Source organism: Epinephelus fuscoguttatus, linkage group LG15, assembly GCF_011397635.1.
Source record: "Epinephelus fuscoguttatus linkage group LG15, E.fuscoguttatus.final_Chr_v1".
In the NCBI taxonomy this organism is placed as follows: Eukaryota; Metazoa; Chordata; class Actinopteri; order Perciformes; family Serranidae; genus Epinephelus; species Epinephelus fuscoguttatus.
This window is the reverse complement of record NC_064766.1, coordinates 30,390,036-30,407,229: the sequence shown is the minus strand read 5'-3', so window position 1 is coordinate 30,407,229 and position 17,194 is coordinate 30,390,036. Positions and strand designations below refer to the sequence as shown.

Below are 17,194 nucleotides of genomic sequence, written 5' to 3'. Positions count from 1 at the left end.
ACTCGCAAACATGTCAAGTTGTAAAAATACACTTATTTTTGAAGTAGTGAATTTCCAGCACAAGCTTTTATTTTGAAGTACCGTTTCCTGTTGGGGAGAGTGATTAATAGACAGATACATGACAGAAAGCAAACTAGCTCAATGACATGACCAAATACAAGTATGACGCTGAACTTATTAAACTGTGTGGACCATGAACTGATGACTGAAGAAATCTGGACCAGTTGGGAAACTCAAACTATCCAAAATTACATCACACAAAACAAGCTCCACCTTGACCAGCTGTATTAAAATGCTGTTAACATGAACGGTCAGGAATAGGGATGCAGTAATTATATATTACACATAAAGGGGCTTTTCAGAAAAATATACAAGGTAATTTTGCTTAGAGGTATTATGGGATGATGAAAAATTGGTTGCAATGAATTTAGTGATGGATACTGAACATTTGAAATGTGGCACGCAAGTGTTTTTCACAATGTTTCTAAGGGTGACATGAATGCTTTGATGGCAGTCAATTTCCAAATAGGTATATGAATGCTCCCTATTTCTACACCATTACCCCAAATAGACTGTATATTAACAGTACTTCAACATGATCCACTATGCATCAACATTGTATTTTGGCTGACAGATACACTAACAAGATGTTGAAAAGTCCAGTGTCTCTCTTTCAAATTTACAAAGACCTCCACAAGTGCCAGATGTGCCAAAGGAAACCAGCCTGTATTATAAATTTACAACCACCTTTTACACATCCAACAGTTTTCAGATTAATCCTTAGTATCTCAAGTATCAGTACCCCAAAACTGGTATTGAACCTCAATGTAGGCTTTTTTTTGTTTGTTTTTTTAAGTGTTTTGCACTGGTCCGGAGGTAAGTGTCTGAAAATGTTTCAAAGCAGGCACACTGAAGTTTTAAAAGCACCGTTACATCTTCAACCTTGTTTTTATCTGTGAAACACTTTGTAACATTCCCAAATAATTAAATAGCATTAAAGACATGAACAATTATTACCCAAGTCACATATTCTGACAATTATAAAAGTAAAAAAAAACAAAAACACGTGGGTTATGATTGCTGAAATTTTATTTTTGAAATTGCAATTCAAACAGATAAATCAGCAGAGTAGTACTGAAGTGTCAACTGAATGACATTAAAATGATTAACAGTGCTACACACTTGATGTGGGCCCATTGCTTGAAAAGGACATCTTGTCACATTCAAACAAGAGAACAGTCAAGAAATGTTCAGTCACGGTTGTGCAGCTCTCATTTTGCCTGTTTTTTCCTCCTCTCTGGGACCTTTGAATACTGTGGCCCTTACATTTGAAATATGCTTTACAGGCAAGTTAATGTTTGATATTCAAAGGCCATGAACTTTTACTTGGCAGGATCGTGGCAGGTTCCTCCCATGTAGCCACTGCTTACAGCTGCGCCACGTTGGACCTGAAACAAGGCAGTGAGATTGTAATCAGCTGGGCGAATTTTGACTGCACCAGTTAACGAAACATGTAGGCGACATTGTTTTGTAATAATTACATAAGAGTTTACCTGAGCACTGGATCTGCGCCCATCTGCCATCTAAAGCCGGATACTTAAGCTGTGAGATCAACCGACGCCTCAGACAGCCAGTTCAGTCTAAAGAAAAAGATAAAGAGGTGGGTTAAACCTGGAAAACAACATCTGACACAAGTCAATCACAAAATGCATGCAACACTATTTGAGTCTGAAACTCACCGCTTATTCATATGTAAGGGTACAAAGAAAAACTGAGTACAGTCTAGACACCTTACACATCAATTAGGACTGCTGTGGGACATTACTGGAGCAAATTTGAGGACTAATGCAGTGAACAGAAGTGGACTGAGCACAATACTACCCATGACTTAGAGGCCAATGCTTTTTTTTTGGTGGACTCAGGAAGTGGAGTACTACAATCCAGACGAGCTTCACAGAAACATTTTCTCAATGAACTTTCCAATCGGGGAAGAGGCCATGGCATGTTGTAGGCGACATCTGAAGCAGGGGACTAAAAACAACGACTAACTTGAAGGTATTCATGGAAACAATGAGAACTGAGTTTGAAGGATGTGAGCAAAGCAAAAGGAGATTTTTACCTCACGTGCATTGGCCTACTTTCTCCACATATGACCTAGGCAAGAGAGCAGCTTTCATCTCTGATGAGCACTTGTTGGAAGGCGCAACACTTCACTCTCCAAGGACTTGTTGGTTTTTGAAGTAGCTGACCTCTTGAACGTAATGAAGCATTAACATGACCAGACACCGGCTGTTGTTTTCCCAGCATGACCATGTGCCACTTTAGGGATTCATTAGTCAAATGACACTACAGGCTGGAGCTCAATACACTAAAAAGATGCCTGACACATCTGGCTAGTTGATGGTTTTTAGACATGTACATCACACTGGGCCAAAAACCATCTTTAATTCTGAAATCTTAGATTAGAGGGCAGCTTGTGGACTGGAAGTGGACTTTAAACTACACCCAATTACAGCTTATTCCTCCATTGTTTTATCAGGCTATCTTAGACTAAACTGCCAATTTATAATTGCCCACCACAGAAATCTATGTGTGATCTCAGTGCTTCGAGCAGTTGACGTGGTTCTCACGCAGCATTACAGTAACATATGAGCCTACAGCTCTCAGCTTAAATCCCCCATGCGGTAATTTTGAAAGGCAAAAGAATCAAGATTATTTTCCACAGTCTGTTTAATAGGCTCCATGAAGCCAAACTGACAAAGAAAAAAAACGATCATACAAAGAACATAAAGTACAAAACTGTTCCCGGTTGAGATATTACTTTGGGGAAACGAAGTTACATTTTTCGATCACTTAAACAAGATTAGTCCATTTTACAGCACATTGAAAATGCAGATGTTGAGCAGAGCACAGAAGATACCTTGGACAGACTGTAGCATGCTGCAATTTGCAACTTCATGAACAGCCGGCCACTTCGGATGTGTAGTTCACCAGTCTGAAAGGAATTCACTCTTTTGGGAAATTGAACATACAGGAGCCTCAGCTAGACTAAGTTTTTACTAGTAAAAGGAATTTAGCATTAAATCCCCCAAAAGTCTGTTTTAAGAGTAACTGGATCTCTTTCCTCACTCAGTTTAAAACCTGGCAAGAGGTAGGTCGGCCACAGAGACTGAGAGGGGAAATAAGTAAAGAAAAAAAAACAACAAAACAAGCCCCATCGGATATTTCAGTATAAAAGAAAAAAAAAAAAAACTAAAGGAATCAAAAATTCAGGAAACACTTTAACGTGCTGGATAAAAAGTCTACAGCGATGGTAGTAGCTGTTCAACGAAAAGCCATGTGGAGAGCCGTTGTTCAATCCCCAAAGTGGGACTTGACAGTACTCATCAGATTACACAGATGCCTTTTTAGTTAACAAACGACCTTTGAGGAATAAAGATGCCCAATCAGCAAGGTAAGAGTCTTGAACTATAATTTGTAACATGGTTTGTTAAGGAATGACCAAAACTCAGGGCTACATTTTTTGAAGATGCTTGAGCTACTACAACAGAACTACAAAAACTAAGGTCAGCAATAACACGTGGACATTTTTCTTGAGGAGCGCATCTTTGAAATACAGCCAGCCAAGTGATGATCTTGAATCAGGGAGATGTTTACTCGTGTGTAGCTGAGGATAAGAAGTGGGCACACAGGTAAAGACACTGAAAGTTCCAACACTGGAGTTTCACAACATCCCCCTCAACCCACCAGACAGTCCATAAACCCTCCCTCTTTTTTTTTTGCACAAGGGGCTCCATCCGCTGGAGACATAAGCAACATCAGATTAAGTTACATTTGTTTAAAATAGTTTTGCCAGCCTCTTTAATCAGAGTGGGACTGGGGGAGGGGGGAGCAAAATTTGGAAACCGCATAAAGAGGCATCAAGTTGGGCTCTGGGACAAAACTGAGGGACATACATTATACAAGTCTTTGTATGTTGGGGCTGTAAAGTTCTTCTAATTTAATGTATGACGTCTAGTGTGACATGTACCACAAACAACAATATGTCTAACTGAATCAGATGTAATGTTACAAGTACTTTGGTATGTCTGTTTAACGCATTTTAAGTCATTAAAATCTGAATGCAAGTTTTATTAGATGTCTTTTAAAAAATTTGAAAATGACAGCCCCAACATAAGTCTACATACACAGTACAAATGCATATCATTCATGCTTACCATAGCTGTCGTATCCATCTCGGTAGGATCCAGAGCGCTCACTATATCCACCCTGACCCCTGGAAAGAGTGCAACAAGATTTAATATAATTGCATCACATTTCGCGCAAGCAACATTGTCAGGGAGTCCTGTATGTGGCTTCACAAATCCTTACCTATTTTCTCTGTAGTTGGAGTAGCCACCGCTATTCCTGTACTGGCCGCCGCCACCGCCGCCAAACCTGCCCTCATTACCGAAGCTTCTCTCGCCATAACCCCTGTCATAACTCCTCTCTCCGTTGTATCCACCTCCTGAGACAACAAAGATATTATTTAGCAAAATATTTATATGAAGCAGTGGAATGGTGCAAACGCAGACACTAGTGTCCACCTCTGGAGTAACCTCGTCCACCTCTCCCACGCCCGCCGAATCCACCTCGCTGTCCTCTTGGGCCTGACCCAAACCCTCTGTTGGACCGCCCTCCCTTGCCTGCTTCATCCACACGGATCGCCCGTCCATCCAGAGTCTTCCAAAAAAAAAAAAAAAAAAAAAACACCACATTGTTATTTACTTTTACAGACATGATTCTCACAATGGCTTAGTTATCATAAGGGTTGAGGGTTAAGGATCACCTAGCCTGTGCATACAGTCCTTGCCAATTTAAAGAGAAAGAATTGAAACCGAGGCAAAACATTAATATGCCACTTCTTTTAACATAATATGGACTAACTAAAATGACAGGGTGTCTACAATTAACGATTCCAAAAAAAGAAATAAAAAAAAGGATAAATGAATTTAGATGAAATGTAGCAACTAAGCCCTTAAATTCTAGTTAAAGACCATTTAGTGGACTTAAGGACCTGCAGACACCCTGGACAAATACATACTAATGTGCACAGACGAGCACATGTGAATACCTAATGTTTATGCAATGGATTAAAATGAACAATTTCGGTATAAATTAGAAACGTAAGTGTTCAAATAAAACGAAATTATGTTTTATCGTGTTTTGATTTACCTTGCCGTTCATGCCCTCCAGTGCGTCTTTAGCGTCGTCGGAGTTGTCGTATTTCACAAAGCCGAAACCGCGAGACCTCCCCGTCTCTTTGTCTCTGATCACGTCCACTGGTGGAGGACAAAAAAAAAAGCCAACAGTTAATTTTATTACAAACATTTCCAGAGGTTAAAACAATCAGTGTGAGGACATCAATAATTTATAGCCCCCCGAAATTACGCAGATGCGTTCAGGGACTTACCCTTTTCGATGGTTCCATATTTGCCGAAGGCCGCGGCAAGAGACTCCTCGTTGGTCTCAAAGCTCAGTCCTCCGATGAATAATTTACCCTCGTCCGACATCTTTTTATATAGCTAGGAACAAACAAAACCAGAAAAAATAATTAACAATTCCATCCGGAAAACAGCCCCCGTTAACAAACAACAAATACCGTCCGCACACGCAACACGAAAAGTAGGTCAGCGGCCATCACAACCTGCGTATGGTTATTTTTGATCAAAACCGTTTCCCCTCCCCCGCGTGGTTCAGCGATGCAATTAATCAGACGTAAACTTAGAAACATCTCGGTATTTTGTTATAAGTGTGTTTTCTGCATGTATTTACAACAAACTGCCGCCAATGGTCGACACAAATCGAGCTATGGCCTGGGGCCTACAAACGTGGTACCGTTAGCTAACGGATTAGGTAGCTAGCATTTTTCTTTTCGGCGCCATTTTGTAGCACCGAGCTCATTCGGCTCACTTTTGTTTCGCTGATCGACATCGACAACAGCTCCATACGCGACTGAGTGCCTTTTAATCTTGGTTACATAACGGTAACTGTTACGATACACAAATGCAACAATGCTAAACTCCACTCTGTTTTAAACGTTTTTCCATCGTAACAGAAACACAATGCAATTCATTGTATAACGGTTTCATTATTGTGTTCGCGACTTGATTTTTAAAGGGTAGCATTAAAAATGTAAAGTCAGGAAAACAGCAAACATGTTGAAAATGCCTTGTAAATACAGATGTAAGCGAACACGTGTATTTCAAACAACATAAACCATTAAAGACAATGAAAAACAGTATTGAAAATAATTACCTCTTCACTGGCAGGAGTCTGAAGCTGACACGCGGAGCTGCAGGTCGAATGAGGGAGTGAAGAAGGAGCGCTACGCTTTTTACCGCGGTGACGTCTTCTTCTTTTGCTTTATGAACGGTCACAGAGAGACATGGTGAGTCCACAGCGCCACCACGTGTACTGTTACTGTAACACCATGGTCGCTCTTGTCCATTCTATTGACTTACACTGAACAAAAATATAAACCCAACACTTTTGTTTTTGCTCCCATTTTTCATGAGCTGAACTCAAACATCTAAAACACTTTCTATATACACAAAAGACCATTTCTCACAAATATTGTCCACAAATCTGTCTAAATCTGTGTTAGTGAGTACTTCTCCTTTGCCAAGATAATAAGATAAGATAAGATAAGATAAGATAAGATACACCTTTATTGATCCCATAATTGGGAAATTCCAGTGTTACAGCAGTCAAGGAAAAAGAGTAAGATTAAAGATTTCAAAATTAGACTTAAAAAACTTAAATAACTAGGCATGCAAATAAGTACAAAAATCCAAGAGTCAGCGATAAATAACAATAACAATAATAATAATAATGAAAATAATAGGAAGTGGATAATAATGAGCAGCAGTGAATGAAAATGAGCAGTGGATAAAGGGAACACATCTAGTGCAAGTGATTGTATTTGCAAAACAGCAGACAGCTGTGGTGTCCATAAAGTGTCCATAAAGTGTCAATAAAGTGTCCATGGTGCAGTCTACTGTGAGCAGTGCTGGTTATGTAGCCTGACAGCAGCAGGCAGGAAGGACCTGCGATAGCGTTCCTTCACACACTTTGGGTGAATCAGTCTATCGCTGAAGGAGCTCTCCAGAGCTTTTATCTCCTCCTGCAGGGGGTGGGAGTCATTCGTCCTCAGGGATGACAGCTTGGCTGCACAGAGTCCAGAGAGCATCCCACAACAGAGCTGGCCTTCTTGATCAGAGATCATCCATCCCATCCATCCCACCTCACAGGTGTGGCATACCAAGATGCTGATTAGACAGCATGATTATTGCACAGGTGTGCCTTAGGCTGGCCACAATAAAAGGCCACTCTAAAATGTGCAGTTTTGCTTTACTGGCGGCGTCTGGGGGTCAGAAAACCAGTCAGTATCTGGTGTGACCACCATTTGCCTCACACAGTGCAACACATCTCCTTCACATAGAGTTGATCAGGTTGTTGATTGTGGCCTGTGGAATGTTGGTCCACTCCTCTTCAATGGCTGTGCCAAGTTGCTGGATATTGGCAGGAACTGGAACACGCTGTCGTATACGCCAATCCAGAGCATCCCAAACATGCTCAATGGGTGACATGTCCGGTGAGTATGCTGGCCATGCAAGAACTGGGATGTTTTCAGCTTCCAGGAATTGTGTACAGATCCTTGCAACATGGGGCCGTGCATTATCATGCTGCAACATGAGGTGATGGTCGTGGATGAATGGCACAACAATGGGCCTCAGGATCTCGTCACGGTATCTCTGTGCATTCAAAATGCCATCAATAAAATGCACCTGTGTTCGTTGTCCATAACATACGCCTGCCCATACCACAACCCCACCACCACCATGGGCCACTCGATCCACAACGTTGACATCAGCAAACCACTCACCCACACGACGCCACACACGCTGTCTGCCATCTGCCCTGAACAGTGAAAACCGGGATTCATCCGTGAAGAGAACACCTCTCCAACATGCCAGACGCCATCAAATGTGAGCATTTGCCCACTCAAGTCGGTTACGACGACGAACTGCAGTCAGGTCGAGACCCCGATGAGGATGACAAGCATGCAGATGAGCTTCCCTGAGACGGTTTCTGACAGTTTGTGCAGAAATTCTTTGGTTATGCAAACTGATTGTTGCAGCAGCTGTCCGGGTGGCTGGTCTCAGACGATCTTGGAGGTGAACATGCTGGATGTGGAGGTCCTGGGCGGTGTGGTTACACGTGGTCTGCGGTTGTGAGGCCGCTTGGATGTACTGCCAAATTGTCTGAAACGTCTTTGGAGATGGCTTATGGTAGAGAAATGAACATTCAGTTCATGGGCAACAGCTCTGGTGGACATTCCTGCAGTCAGCATGCCAACTGCACGCTCCCTCAGAACTTGCGACATCTGTGGCATTGTGCTGTGTGATAAAACTGAACATTTCAGAGTGGCCTTTCATTGTGGCCAGCCTAAGGCACACCTGTGCAATATTCATGCTGTCTAATCAGCATCTTGATATGCCACACCTGTGAGATGGGATGGATTATCTCGGCAAAGGAGAAGTGCTCACTAACACAGATTTAGACAGATTTGTGAACAATATTTGTGAGAAATGGTCTTTTGTATGTATAGAAAATGTTTTAGATCTTTGAGTTCAGCTCATGAAAAATGGGAGCAAAAACAAAAGTGTTGCGTTTATATTTTTGTTCAGTGTATGTATGGATATGATATACCAACTCTCAAGAGCCCAAAAACCCTGTTAAAGATCCAGGACTTGTTCAATAACCACTGTGGACTGGTCAATATGCGGATTTCGTCACATTATGTTAATCGGCCCTGGTACTTCATAGGTACCTCTTTTATATTATAAGCAATGTGCCTTTAAAAAAAACAAACTCTTATTCACTATTTAGGTAGTAAATCTGTATTATACTGTGTATATATTGTAAATAGTCTTGTGTGTACAGTAATTCAATTTAGTGCCTTACTTTTTATATATATATATATGTATATTTTTGTCTATATGTAGGCTACATATATTCATATACTGTAAACACATATTTTATATTTTTTAATCTTTAATTTTCTTTTATTCAAGTAACATAGCCACCCTCCTTTTTCTGTCTGTGCTTTGAGCTGCTGTGACGTGAATTTCCCAAGTGTGGGATTAATAAAGTTTTATCTCATCTTAGGAGGACAACTTTGACTACTTGTTTTTTCCTTTCTAAGAGGTGCCAGTGAATTAGAATATTATTAATGTCATATATTATATACTCATTTTGGATCTGAATGTTTAAATATTAAGAGAGAGAACAAATGGGTGTGTGTTTTGGTGTAAGCCAATCCTAAATGCTATATCGTAGGCAACTGGACTTGCTTGCGTTTCTTGAAGACGTTTCGTCTCTCATCCAAGAAGCTTCTTTAGTTCTAAATAACTGGTACGAAGTTGTAGGCTTTGGACCCTGTATGGGTGTCAACCCTTGCAGAGTCGTAGGGGCCACATGTGAGCTCTTAGTTTCAGAGTCGTTGAGGTCACAATGTGATTCGTTGACCCTCCTGGCACCATGTGAGTTGTTAGGGTCAGGGATGAATGGGTGTGAAGTCGTCTGGGGAGGGATCCCAAGACTGCATTGTACAGTAGGTGGGTGATAAGTGGTGTCGTAAGCCACCCTCCTCTGTTTCATTTAGAACTGAAGAAGCTTCTTGGATGAGAGGCGAAACGTCTTCAAGAAACGTAAACAAGTCTAGTAGCCTACGATATAGCACTTAGGATTACCATGACCTGGATGACTGAGAATCTTCAGTGACCAGTGTACACCAATCAGCCAAGACATTTAAACCACTGGCTGGTGAAGTGAGTAACACTGATCATGTCGTCACAATCAGTGGTGTAGTGGTGGGATAAGGGACTGTTTGTTATTTACAGTGGTTTATTTTTTTTAATTAAGTGCTGTATTTAAGTACAGTTTCTGGCTCTCTGTACTTAACTTGAGCACTTTTTTTCTTGGAAACATATTACTTTGACTCCACTACATTTGAAAGACAATTATTGTACTTATGCAGTGTTACTATGGCTACAGCAGCAGAAGGAGATGAAGATTCCTCATCAGATCACCCATGGCCATACCTAAAGTCCATGCTTGAAGTTTTTAAGATGAAGAATGACTCATAACGTTTCCCTTTATTCTTTTTCTCTTCCTTGTTTTTACACTTTAATATTGCATAAGTTAAATATTTTAGAGGAACATCCTCTGCACAGAACAAAACATACGGTTTACATTCAAGACATGTACATTTAAGGCATTGGAATACAGAAACATACGGTAAGAGATCTTTGTACAACACAACAAGATGTATAACATGAAAATGTACATTGGAACCTTCTGCTACATAAATGAGAGCCAATGTCACTGAAGGACAGATGTAATAACATGCTCAGCACAGTGACAGCCACAGGAATCAGACTGCTCTGACGTTTTCAGCTTACATTCTTCAGAAATAGTGCTACAATAGCAACAAAACATCTCCGTCTCAGACACCTTCAGTGGCCCTGAGTTCACTCTGCAGTTCAGAGGTCAGCTTTGGTTTCCACAATGGTTCCTTCTGTTCACCAGACAGCTGCCACTGCTGTCACAGTGAGCGGATCTTTTGTGTCCACGACACTAGGGACGATGGTGATGCTGCTGGTAGGGGTGAGAAGTTTGGGAGTTCCTGCGAGTCCGCCTGCGAAGACGCCTCTGATGCATCAAAAACTGCAGGCGCTCTAGCTTACAGTGTAAAGTTTGATTTTCCTGTGTGGATGAGCAGATGGGGGGACTGTCCTCACCTGCAGGAGAGGGGAGGAATAACAACTTATTAGACACGACACACAGTGAAATGTTTGTTGTGTTCTGTCGTTAATAACTCTGTTGTAAGCAACGTATTTATGATTTTTTCGTGCAAGTGCACATGGGAAATGCAGTTTATAATTGTCGGTCAAAAGGTCTTAGTAAACAGGAAACTCCAGAAAAACAAGATAACAGGAAAAGTGAGATTAAATCAAAAGAGAAAGCAAAGTAATGGAAACACATGCCAGATGTAATAAAGGAAAGGACATAGAGTAGCAGGCACAAACCCCTTCCACACATGCCATCTGCCCCTGAAGTGCTAATATTATGCGTTCACCTGGAGTTTTACTGAGGTTTTCTGGCCTCTGGGTCGCAAGAGTTTTGCTTTGTGCTTTGTTCAGCTCCTCTGGTGTGAGCAGTGGGCTGGCTGCAGGGTTCGAGTCAGGACAGTGGAGATGGGGAGGGGTAGGCTGAGCCCCCTGGTGGTGGTAGGCGGCTCTGAGGAGGTCGTTGAGGATCTGGAGAATGATGCTAATGCCACGTCGAGGATGGCTGATGGCGCTCTGACTGCAGGGGGCCAGAGTGCCTGATGGAATAAGAAGAGAGTGGGGGGAAATGAGAGAGGGAAGAACTACAAACTGAGACAATAGCCATTAGAGCTGCAACAATAAAATTTGAGACCTATTTTAAAACCAGCTACTTTTATAATCGGTAAATGGTTTAAATAATTTTTTTAAAGCAAAAAATTAACTGAGCATCTTTGAGTTTTGGACTGATGGTTGAATAAAACAAGCAACCAGGACACGTCCACTTAGGCTATGCAAAGTTGTAATAGGCATTTTACTATTTTCTGACATTTCATAAACAAAATGAATTATCAGCTAATTGAGAAAATGATCCGCAGATTCATCAAAAATAAAAATAACTGTTCATTGCTGTCATTCATTACAACCACTGACATGGTTAGCAGGTGTAGTTTGGTTGTGAGAACACAGTTCTGACATAAAAATGTTCGCAACAAGGTCTGTGGATTATCTTGAGTAACCGGGTCATGATCTCTGGGAGGAAACATTGCTTTGAGCACCACAAGCCGAGTGGAATCTAGTTCAGTTATATTTGGGAGAAGGCAGACATCTCTACGGCCGATTACTGTCCCTTTAAAGACCGGTCCTCCGTGCAGTTACTTGTGACTTGGCCACTGTAATACCACAATTTCCCCTTATGGGTCTAGTGCGTAGAATTTAGCGGTGGCTTGGCGGTGCGGTTGCAGAACTGAAACGTCTCCTATGTGCCAAGGATGTAGGAGAACTACAGTGGCTGACACAAAAATGCACATGGCCCAATACAGACCCTGGAGCTACTGTAGAAACAAGAGAGGACCTGCTCCATATGTAAATATAAACAGATATCTATCTGTCTATCTATCTATCTATCTATCCATCTATCTATCTATCTTAAAGCTCTTTGTGAAAAGTAGTGTATTCTGGTTGTGTTATGTTAGTCTCCAGGCCTCTGCTGCTCACACACTCACCAGAAAAAGTCCCAGAGAAGATGCCTGGCGAGTGGCTCACAAAACTCTCTATGACCGCTCCTGGCTTCTTGCACAGCCCTGCAGTAGACGACGAGGTATGAACATTACTCTGTAAAACAAGAAGGAAAAGATTATTCAAGAGGAATAAAAGCTCATAGAAGTGCTAAAACTGGACAAGTTGAACTCTAATCTTGTTATGCAGGTGATGTTACTAATACAGTCACTAACACAGCAGTAGAATATGTGATGCTAACCTCTTTGAAGGTTGAAGCTGGTGCTGGACTCCGGGGACCAGGAATGGCGCCGGTGGGAGCAGCTGAACAGACTGGTGTGGCTGCTGGTGGTGGAGAGCTGGGATGTGGACAACCAGAAGGAAAGGAAGGGGGCGAAAGAACAGGAGAGGACGTGTTCGTAGAGTGGGGAGGACGGGGTCGGTGTGGAGGGGCAGAGGTGTGTGAGTGGGTGGTGGAAGCTGTTGAGTTGAAGGAAGTTTTGTGCTTTTGAGCGCTCAGTCGGATCGAGGGTGTGCAGTCCGATGAGTCCGGGGCTGGAGTAGAGGTTTGGGAAATGGTGGATCCCCTGGAGTCAGGGTGGCTCATCCTGGTAGCAGGGGGCAGACTGGTTTGAAGCTCGCTGCTGCTCCCAGCTCTCAGCTCCTGGTGCTGCTGCAACGCCGCCACGTTCTGTGCGGACAGCTGGAGCTGCACATACATCATGTGGGCACCAATTCCCAGGTTAATGGTGAGAGGCGAGCGCCCAGACAGGAAGTCACTGATCTGCAGGATAGTCAGGAAAGACACGCTCAGAATTAAATTTACATTCCTTAAAGGATGCGACATTCAGAGCATTAACTTACAGCTATGAAAAGATACACTGGAGTGATGGAGTCCTCATGGTCACGCTGTGTGTGTGTGTGTGTGTGTGTGTGTGTGTGTGTGTGTGTGTGTGTGTTGTAATCTGAGCCTCACTGTGGTTTGTTGTGGTGAGATGGTCTGGCTGTGCGTTCATGCTAGTACATGTGTGTATCCCACTTGCTAGCCCATCGCCGCCACTTTGCAATGCGCTAATACAGCGGTTACTGCTGCCTTGGGGAATGTAGCCACAGCAACATAGCGCCCACCTTCCGGTTCCCCCTGGTTAAGACCATTAGCTCTGTCAGCACTGTTTCCATTGTTTAGAGCTGTCAATGGACTACCACTGTTAGCTGCCTACCTCAATGTAAAACATTTAGCAGCTAGCACAGTCTCTGATGATAGTGCTAGCATACAGCCTCGTTAAGTCACAATCAACCAGGTGTTCAGACGCAAACTGAGTGAGTCTACCTGTGACTGACTAACTCCCTTACAAAATGGTTTGCAATGGACTGCAGATCAGTTTCAGTGAGGACAGGGGGACAAGTGTGTCCAAAATCAAGCAGCTTTAATACAACACATTTGCCAAAATTCATTAGATTAATTAATCACAGAGCATGTGATTAATTTTATTTTTTCTTAATTGTTTGACAGCCCTAAAGATTATATTACACAGATTACAAGATTACATGTTGGGGTGGAGGGCTGGGGGGGCAAGTGGCACCTAATGTGCTATGTCCGGCACTGCACAGACACCAAAGTGAGGTTCTGGGGCTATGCTGTGAGATGATGTGTTATATCCTACTCCACAAAATGAGTGGGAAACACATACCAGTGCGTAGTTTAACATTTTTACAAGATATTTCCCCTCACCAATTCATGCATTCAACAAGTGTCCATTTCATTACACTTAAGACATTAAACCTACCTGGACTTCTGTTAAACTTTCCAAGACGTCCATCATTGTCCTCCCTGCTCTGGCAGTGGAGCACTGTGGCGGTAAAAATAGAACATGTCATCTCCACATGAAGTGTGATTAAATCTCATTCTCCCCAGTGTTAGATGTACATCAGCTCACTCACCACTAAACCAGCTTCAATAGCAGGGACCAGGGTCAGCTTGCTCCCATCTGCTACACCCAGGTCCACCAGTTTGCCTGCAGTCAGCTGCCTGCCACATGCACATAATACACTCAGAATACATTTACTAAATTACACTAAAGATGAAGTGTGTTTGAGTCTCAGGGAGCTCACCTGTCTCTGTACAGGAGGACGATTCTGTCTGTTTGCAGCCTGAGTTTGTGGGAGATGTGTGTTCTCAGTCCCTCCACAGTCTCTCCTCTGGGGACAGTGAGCTCCACCGGGCTGCCGGTGGTCGAGGTGATGGATAAACGCATGGTGGCCTGACCGGTGGAGACCGCAGCCCCGCAGCCTGCCCGCTCGCCCGGTGTGAAGCTACAGAGGCCCCGCTGCTGCTGCTGCTGCTCCATTCAGCTGATCTACTGTGAAATTTAAACCAGACTCTAGTCGCTCGGTTAAAATGAGAAAGATGCGACAGTGTTTTTCTTCTCAGTCTTGCTCCTCATTCCTCAGCGGACAACGTGAAGCAGCTTTCAACATTTAAAAGACTAAATTACCGCACGGTTTAACCACAGAAGCCCGTGACAGCTCCTCTTTCTGGCTGTGACAGACGCAGCACTACTTCACCGACCGAGCGTAAAACACCCCAACCCTCTCAGCGAAAGCCCCGCCCCATTCACACACACAGCCAATCAGCGAGAGCCCCGAGCCCAGTCCGCCTGCACCGTCCAATCAGAAACACCTGCTTCTCAAAATGGCTCCTCCCTGCTTTGTGCCCCACTCACCATTCATAAATGATGCAATCTGCAGAGCACTACATGTTGTAATCTACAGGATGTCATCATGTCAAAATGTTTGTCTCATTTGTCAGTCAAGAGAAACAAACTGTACTCTGATTTGTGATATATTAAATGATTGTTTACATTATTTAAAGCTTTCCAGAGACAATGTTTCGGTGCTGCTGCTACAATGACTCATAGTCAAATCCACTTTACCTCCTGTGATGATCACAAACAGCCCTGTTATTACACTATAAGAGGCTTTCTCACATGGTGCTCTTTTAATTTGTAAAAAAAAAAAAAAAAGAAAATGTAAAAAATGGTGCAGCTGCTCTTTGGGTGAGTCCGAAGGTGTAAAGTCCTCCTTGTTTCCTGTAGTACCTATTATATCATTTTTAAAGTTAAGTTTCTGTTATTTTTCATTTGTGGTCTGGTTTGTAAAGCCCCCAGGGACTAGAATATGCATTATTGTGCTATATCCAAGGGCAGAGGTTTCATTACAACACTGGGAGGACACACATATGAAACTGGGGGTTCTGGATCACTTAGTTTCCTGCACACTGGAGCATTTTTATGCATTCATTTTGCCTTTTCTGCATCAATTAATGGTGAAAGTGTCTTTAATTTTGTCAAAGTAAAAGCCTTCTGTTACTTTTATGTTTTTATTGGGGGGACAAATGCATAAATATTGAAATGGACCCAACTAATCTACACCTATGTGGCCAAGGGCGTAGGTTTCCTTTCAACACTGGGTGGGACACATATGAAACTTGTGAGTTTGGTGTCCTCACCCAGGAAATTCTGGGTGTCAACACTTAATTTCCTGCATTCTAGTGAATTTTCATGCACCATAATTGCTCTTTCTGCATCGGTTTATGGAAGAAATGTCCTTAATTTGGTGAAAATAAATGTCCTCTGCAAGTTAGCATTGTCTCCTCACAGCAAGAGGGTTCTGGGTGTACCCTGCCTCTTACCCAATGTCAGCTGGGATAGGCTCCAGCATATCCATGACCCTGAACAGGATAAGTGGTTACAGAAAATGAATAAATAGATGAAATGCACATGTTCTCAATATTGAGAGGGGATGTGTCCCCTGCTTCCCCCCTGAAATCTAAGCCTATGGTTATATCAATACAATAATAAGATACAAAAATTCTGCACAACATGTACAATAAAGAAGAGCTTGTAGTTTTATTAAGCCTAGTGACTACCAGCTACACACGTAAGCCTTATGAAAAGTCAAGTTAAGCAAGTAAGGTTTATTCAAATAGCTCAAAATCACAAATTTAAATGACTAATATCAGTTAGATGAAGATAAAATTCAGTATACTTCAAGAAAAGAGACAGAGAAGAACAGAAGAAGAACAGAGAGAAAAATTCCTCCTTTTTCCTTTTCAAGGTCACATGGGTGCTGAAGCCTGTCCCAGCATGCACTGGGCTGAATGCAGGGAAACACCCTGACCGGTCCATCACATGCACATCTATGGATGCGGTATAATCCCCCCCGCTCAGCCAGTGGGAGGAGACGCTCACAGACAGCATCCACCATCCACCATCCACCCTTTGTTCTCTGCAGTCTTTTTCATCCTCAGCTGTTTAGTATTCGTGTCCCACCTCTGGTCCACAGCAGGATCTCGGGGCTGCACCTGTCACATGACTCGCAGTGGAGAGAGGACCAGCTTGGAGTAAAGTGACGTAGGAAGCCGGGATAGGGCAGAGAGATGCAGCTAATATGTGTCTCCTCACAGTGGCTAAAAATAGCTACACCCACAACACCCCCGCTTTATCCAGCCTGCGTCACTCCCCTCCCATATCTCCTACCTCCCTTCCTCGCCTCACCCCCTCCCACACACACTCACTGTTTGTCTCAGGGTGTCTTTTCTGTCGAAAACTGGTGCAGTATGTGAGGAAAAACAATCATCTTCTCATTTTCTGTTCTGTTCTGTGTTACTGTTTCAGTCTTTTCATCTCTGTTTGTTTCTTTCTCTAATATATGCTCTAGAAATCTGAGATCTATGCACACACAGTAAAACCCACACCCATCTCTTCTTTGTCTTTTCTCCCTTTAATTGACTCAATGAACCTGATGTCCCACTGAGATTTTGA

At 42.7% G+C, this 17,194-nt stretch overlaps 2 protein-coding genes across 5 annotated transcripts; both read right to left on the bottom strand.

Moving 5' to 3' along the window:
* Positions 1-1,071: 1,071 nt before the first annotated feature.
* Positions 1,072-6,435, bottom strand: cirbpa (cold inducible RNA binding protein a). 4 transcript variants are annotated; one of them, XR_007451093.1, is made up of 8 exons: positions 6,298-6,435; positions 5,453-5,564; positions 5,215-5,321; positions 4,587-4,722; positions 4,372-4,507; positions 4,218-4,276; positions 1,554-1,640; positions 1,072-1,448 (listed from the first exon to the last, which is right to left on the bottom strand). XR_007451093.1 is itself a non-coding variant. In XM_049598732.1 (7 exons), exons 2-7 carry the CDS (start codon positions 5,550-5,552, stop codon positions 3,654-3,656), a joined length of 552 nt encoding a protein of 183 aa, XP_049454689.1. In that variant the 5' UTR covers positions 5,553-5,564; positions 6,298-6,435; the 3' UTR covers positions 2,713-3,653. The 4 variants fall into 4 exon arrangements, 3 of the variants coding, with proteins under 3 accessions (XP_049454689.1, XP_049454690.1, XP_049454691.1); XM_049598732.1 differs by lacking the exons at positions 1,072-1,448; positions 1,554-1,640 and adding an exon at positions 2,713-3,667; XM_049598733.1 differs by lacking the exons at positions 1,072-1,448; positions 1,554-1,640 and adding an exon at positions 2,713-2,995.
* Positions 6,436-10,172: 3,737 nt separating this feature from the next.
* On the bottom strand, positions 10,173-14,930 carry LOC125902412 (midnolin-like). The gene is made up of 7 exons (XM_049598730.1): positions 14,484-14,930; positions 14,313-14,400; positions 14,159-14,221; positions 12,634-13,155; positions 12,380-12,488; positions 11,186-11,434; positions 10,173-10,847 (listed from the first exon to the last, which is right to left on the bottom strand). The coding sequence occupies exons 1-7, from the start codon at positions 14,717-14,719 to the stop codon at positions 10,684-10,686; spliced, it is 1,431 nt and encodes a 476-aa protein (XP_049454687.1). The 5' UTR covers positions 14,720-14,930; the 3' UTR covers positions 10,173-10,683.
* Positions 14,931-17,194: the final 2,264 nt, after the last annotated feature.

What these genes read in the sequence shown, in the direction of transcription:
- cirbpa (XM_049598732.1), bottom strand. Translation starts at nt 5,552, where the DNA reads ATGTCGGACGAGGGTAAATTATTCATCGGAGGACTGAGCTTTGAGACC. An exon ending in ATATGGAACCATCGAAAAGG is followed by an intron (nt 5,322 to 5,452) that starts GTAAGTCCCTGA and finishes GTCCTCCACCAG; the next exon opens with TGGACGTGATCAGAGACAAA. An exon ending in TCCAACTACAGAGAAAATAG is followed by an intron (nt 4,277 to 4,371) that starts GTAAGGATTTGT and finishes CACTCTTTCCAG; the next exon opens with GGGTCAGGGTGGATATAGTG.
- LOC125902412 (XM_049598730.1), bottom strand. Translation starts at nt 14,719, where the DNA reads ATGGAGCAGCAGCAGCAGCAGCGGGGCCTCTGTAGCTTCACACCGGGC. An exon ending in CTATTGAAGCTGGTTTAGTG is followed by an intron (nt 14,222 to 14,312) that starts GTGAGTGAGCTG and finishes TTACCGCCACAG; the next exon opens with TGCTCCACTGCCAGAGCAGG. An exon ending in AAACCTCAGTAAAACTCCAG is followed by an intron (nt 10,848 to 11,185) that starts GTGAACGCATAA and finishes CCTCTCCTGCAG; the next exon opens with GTGAGGACAGTCCCCCCATC.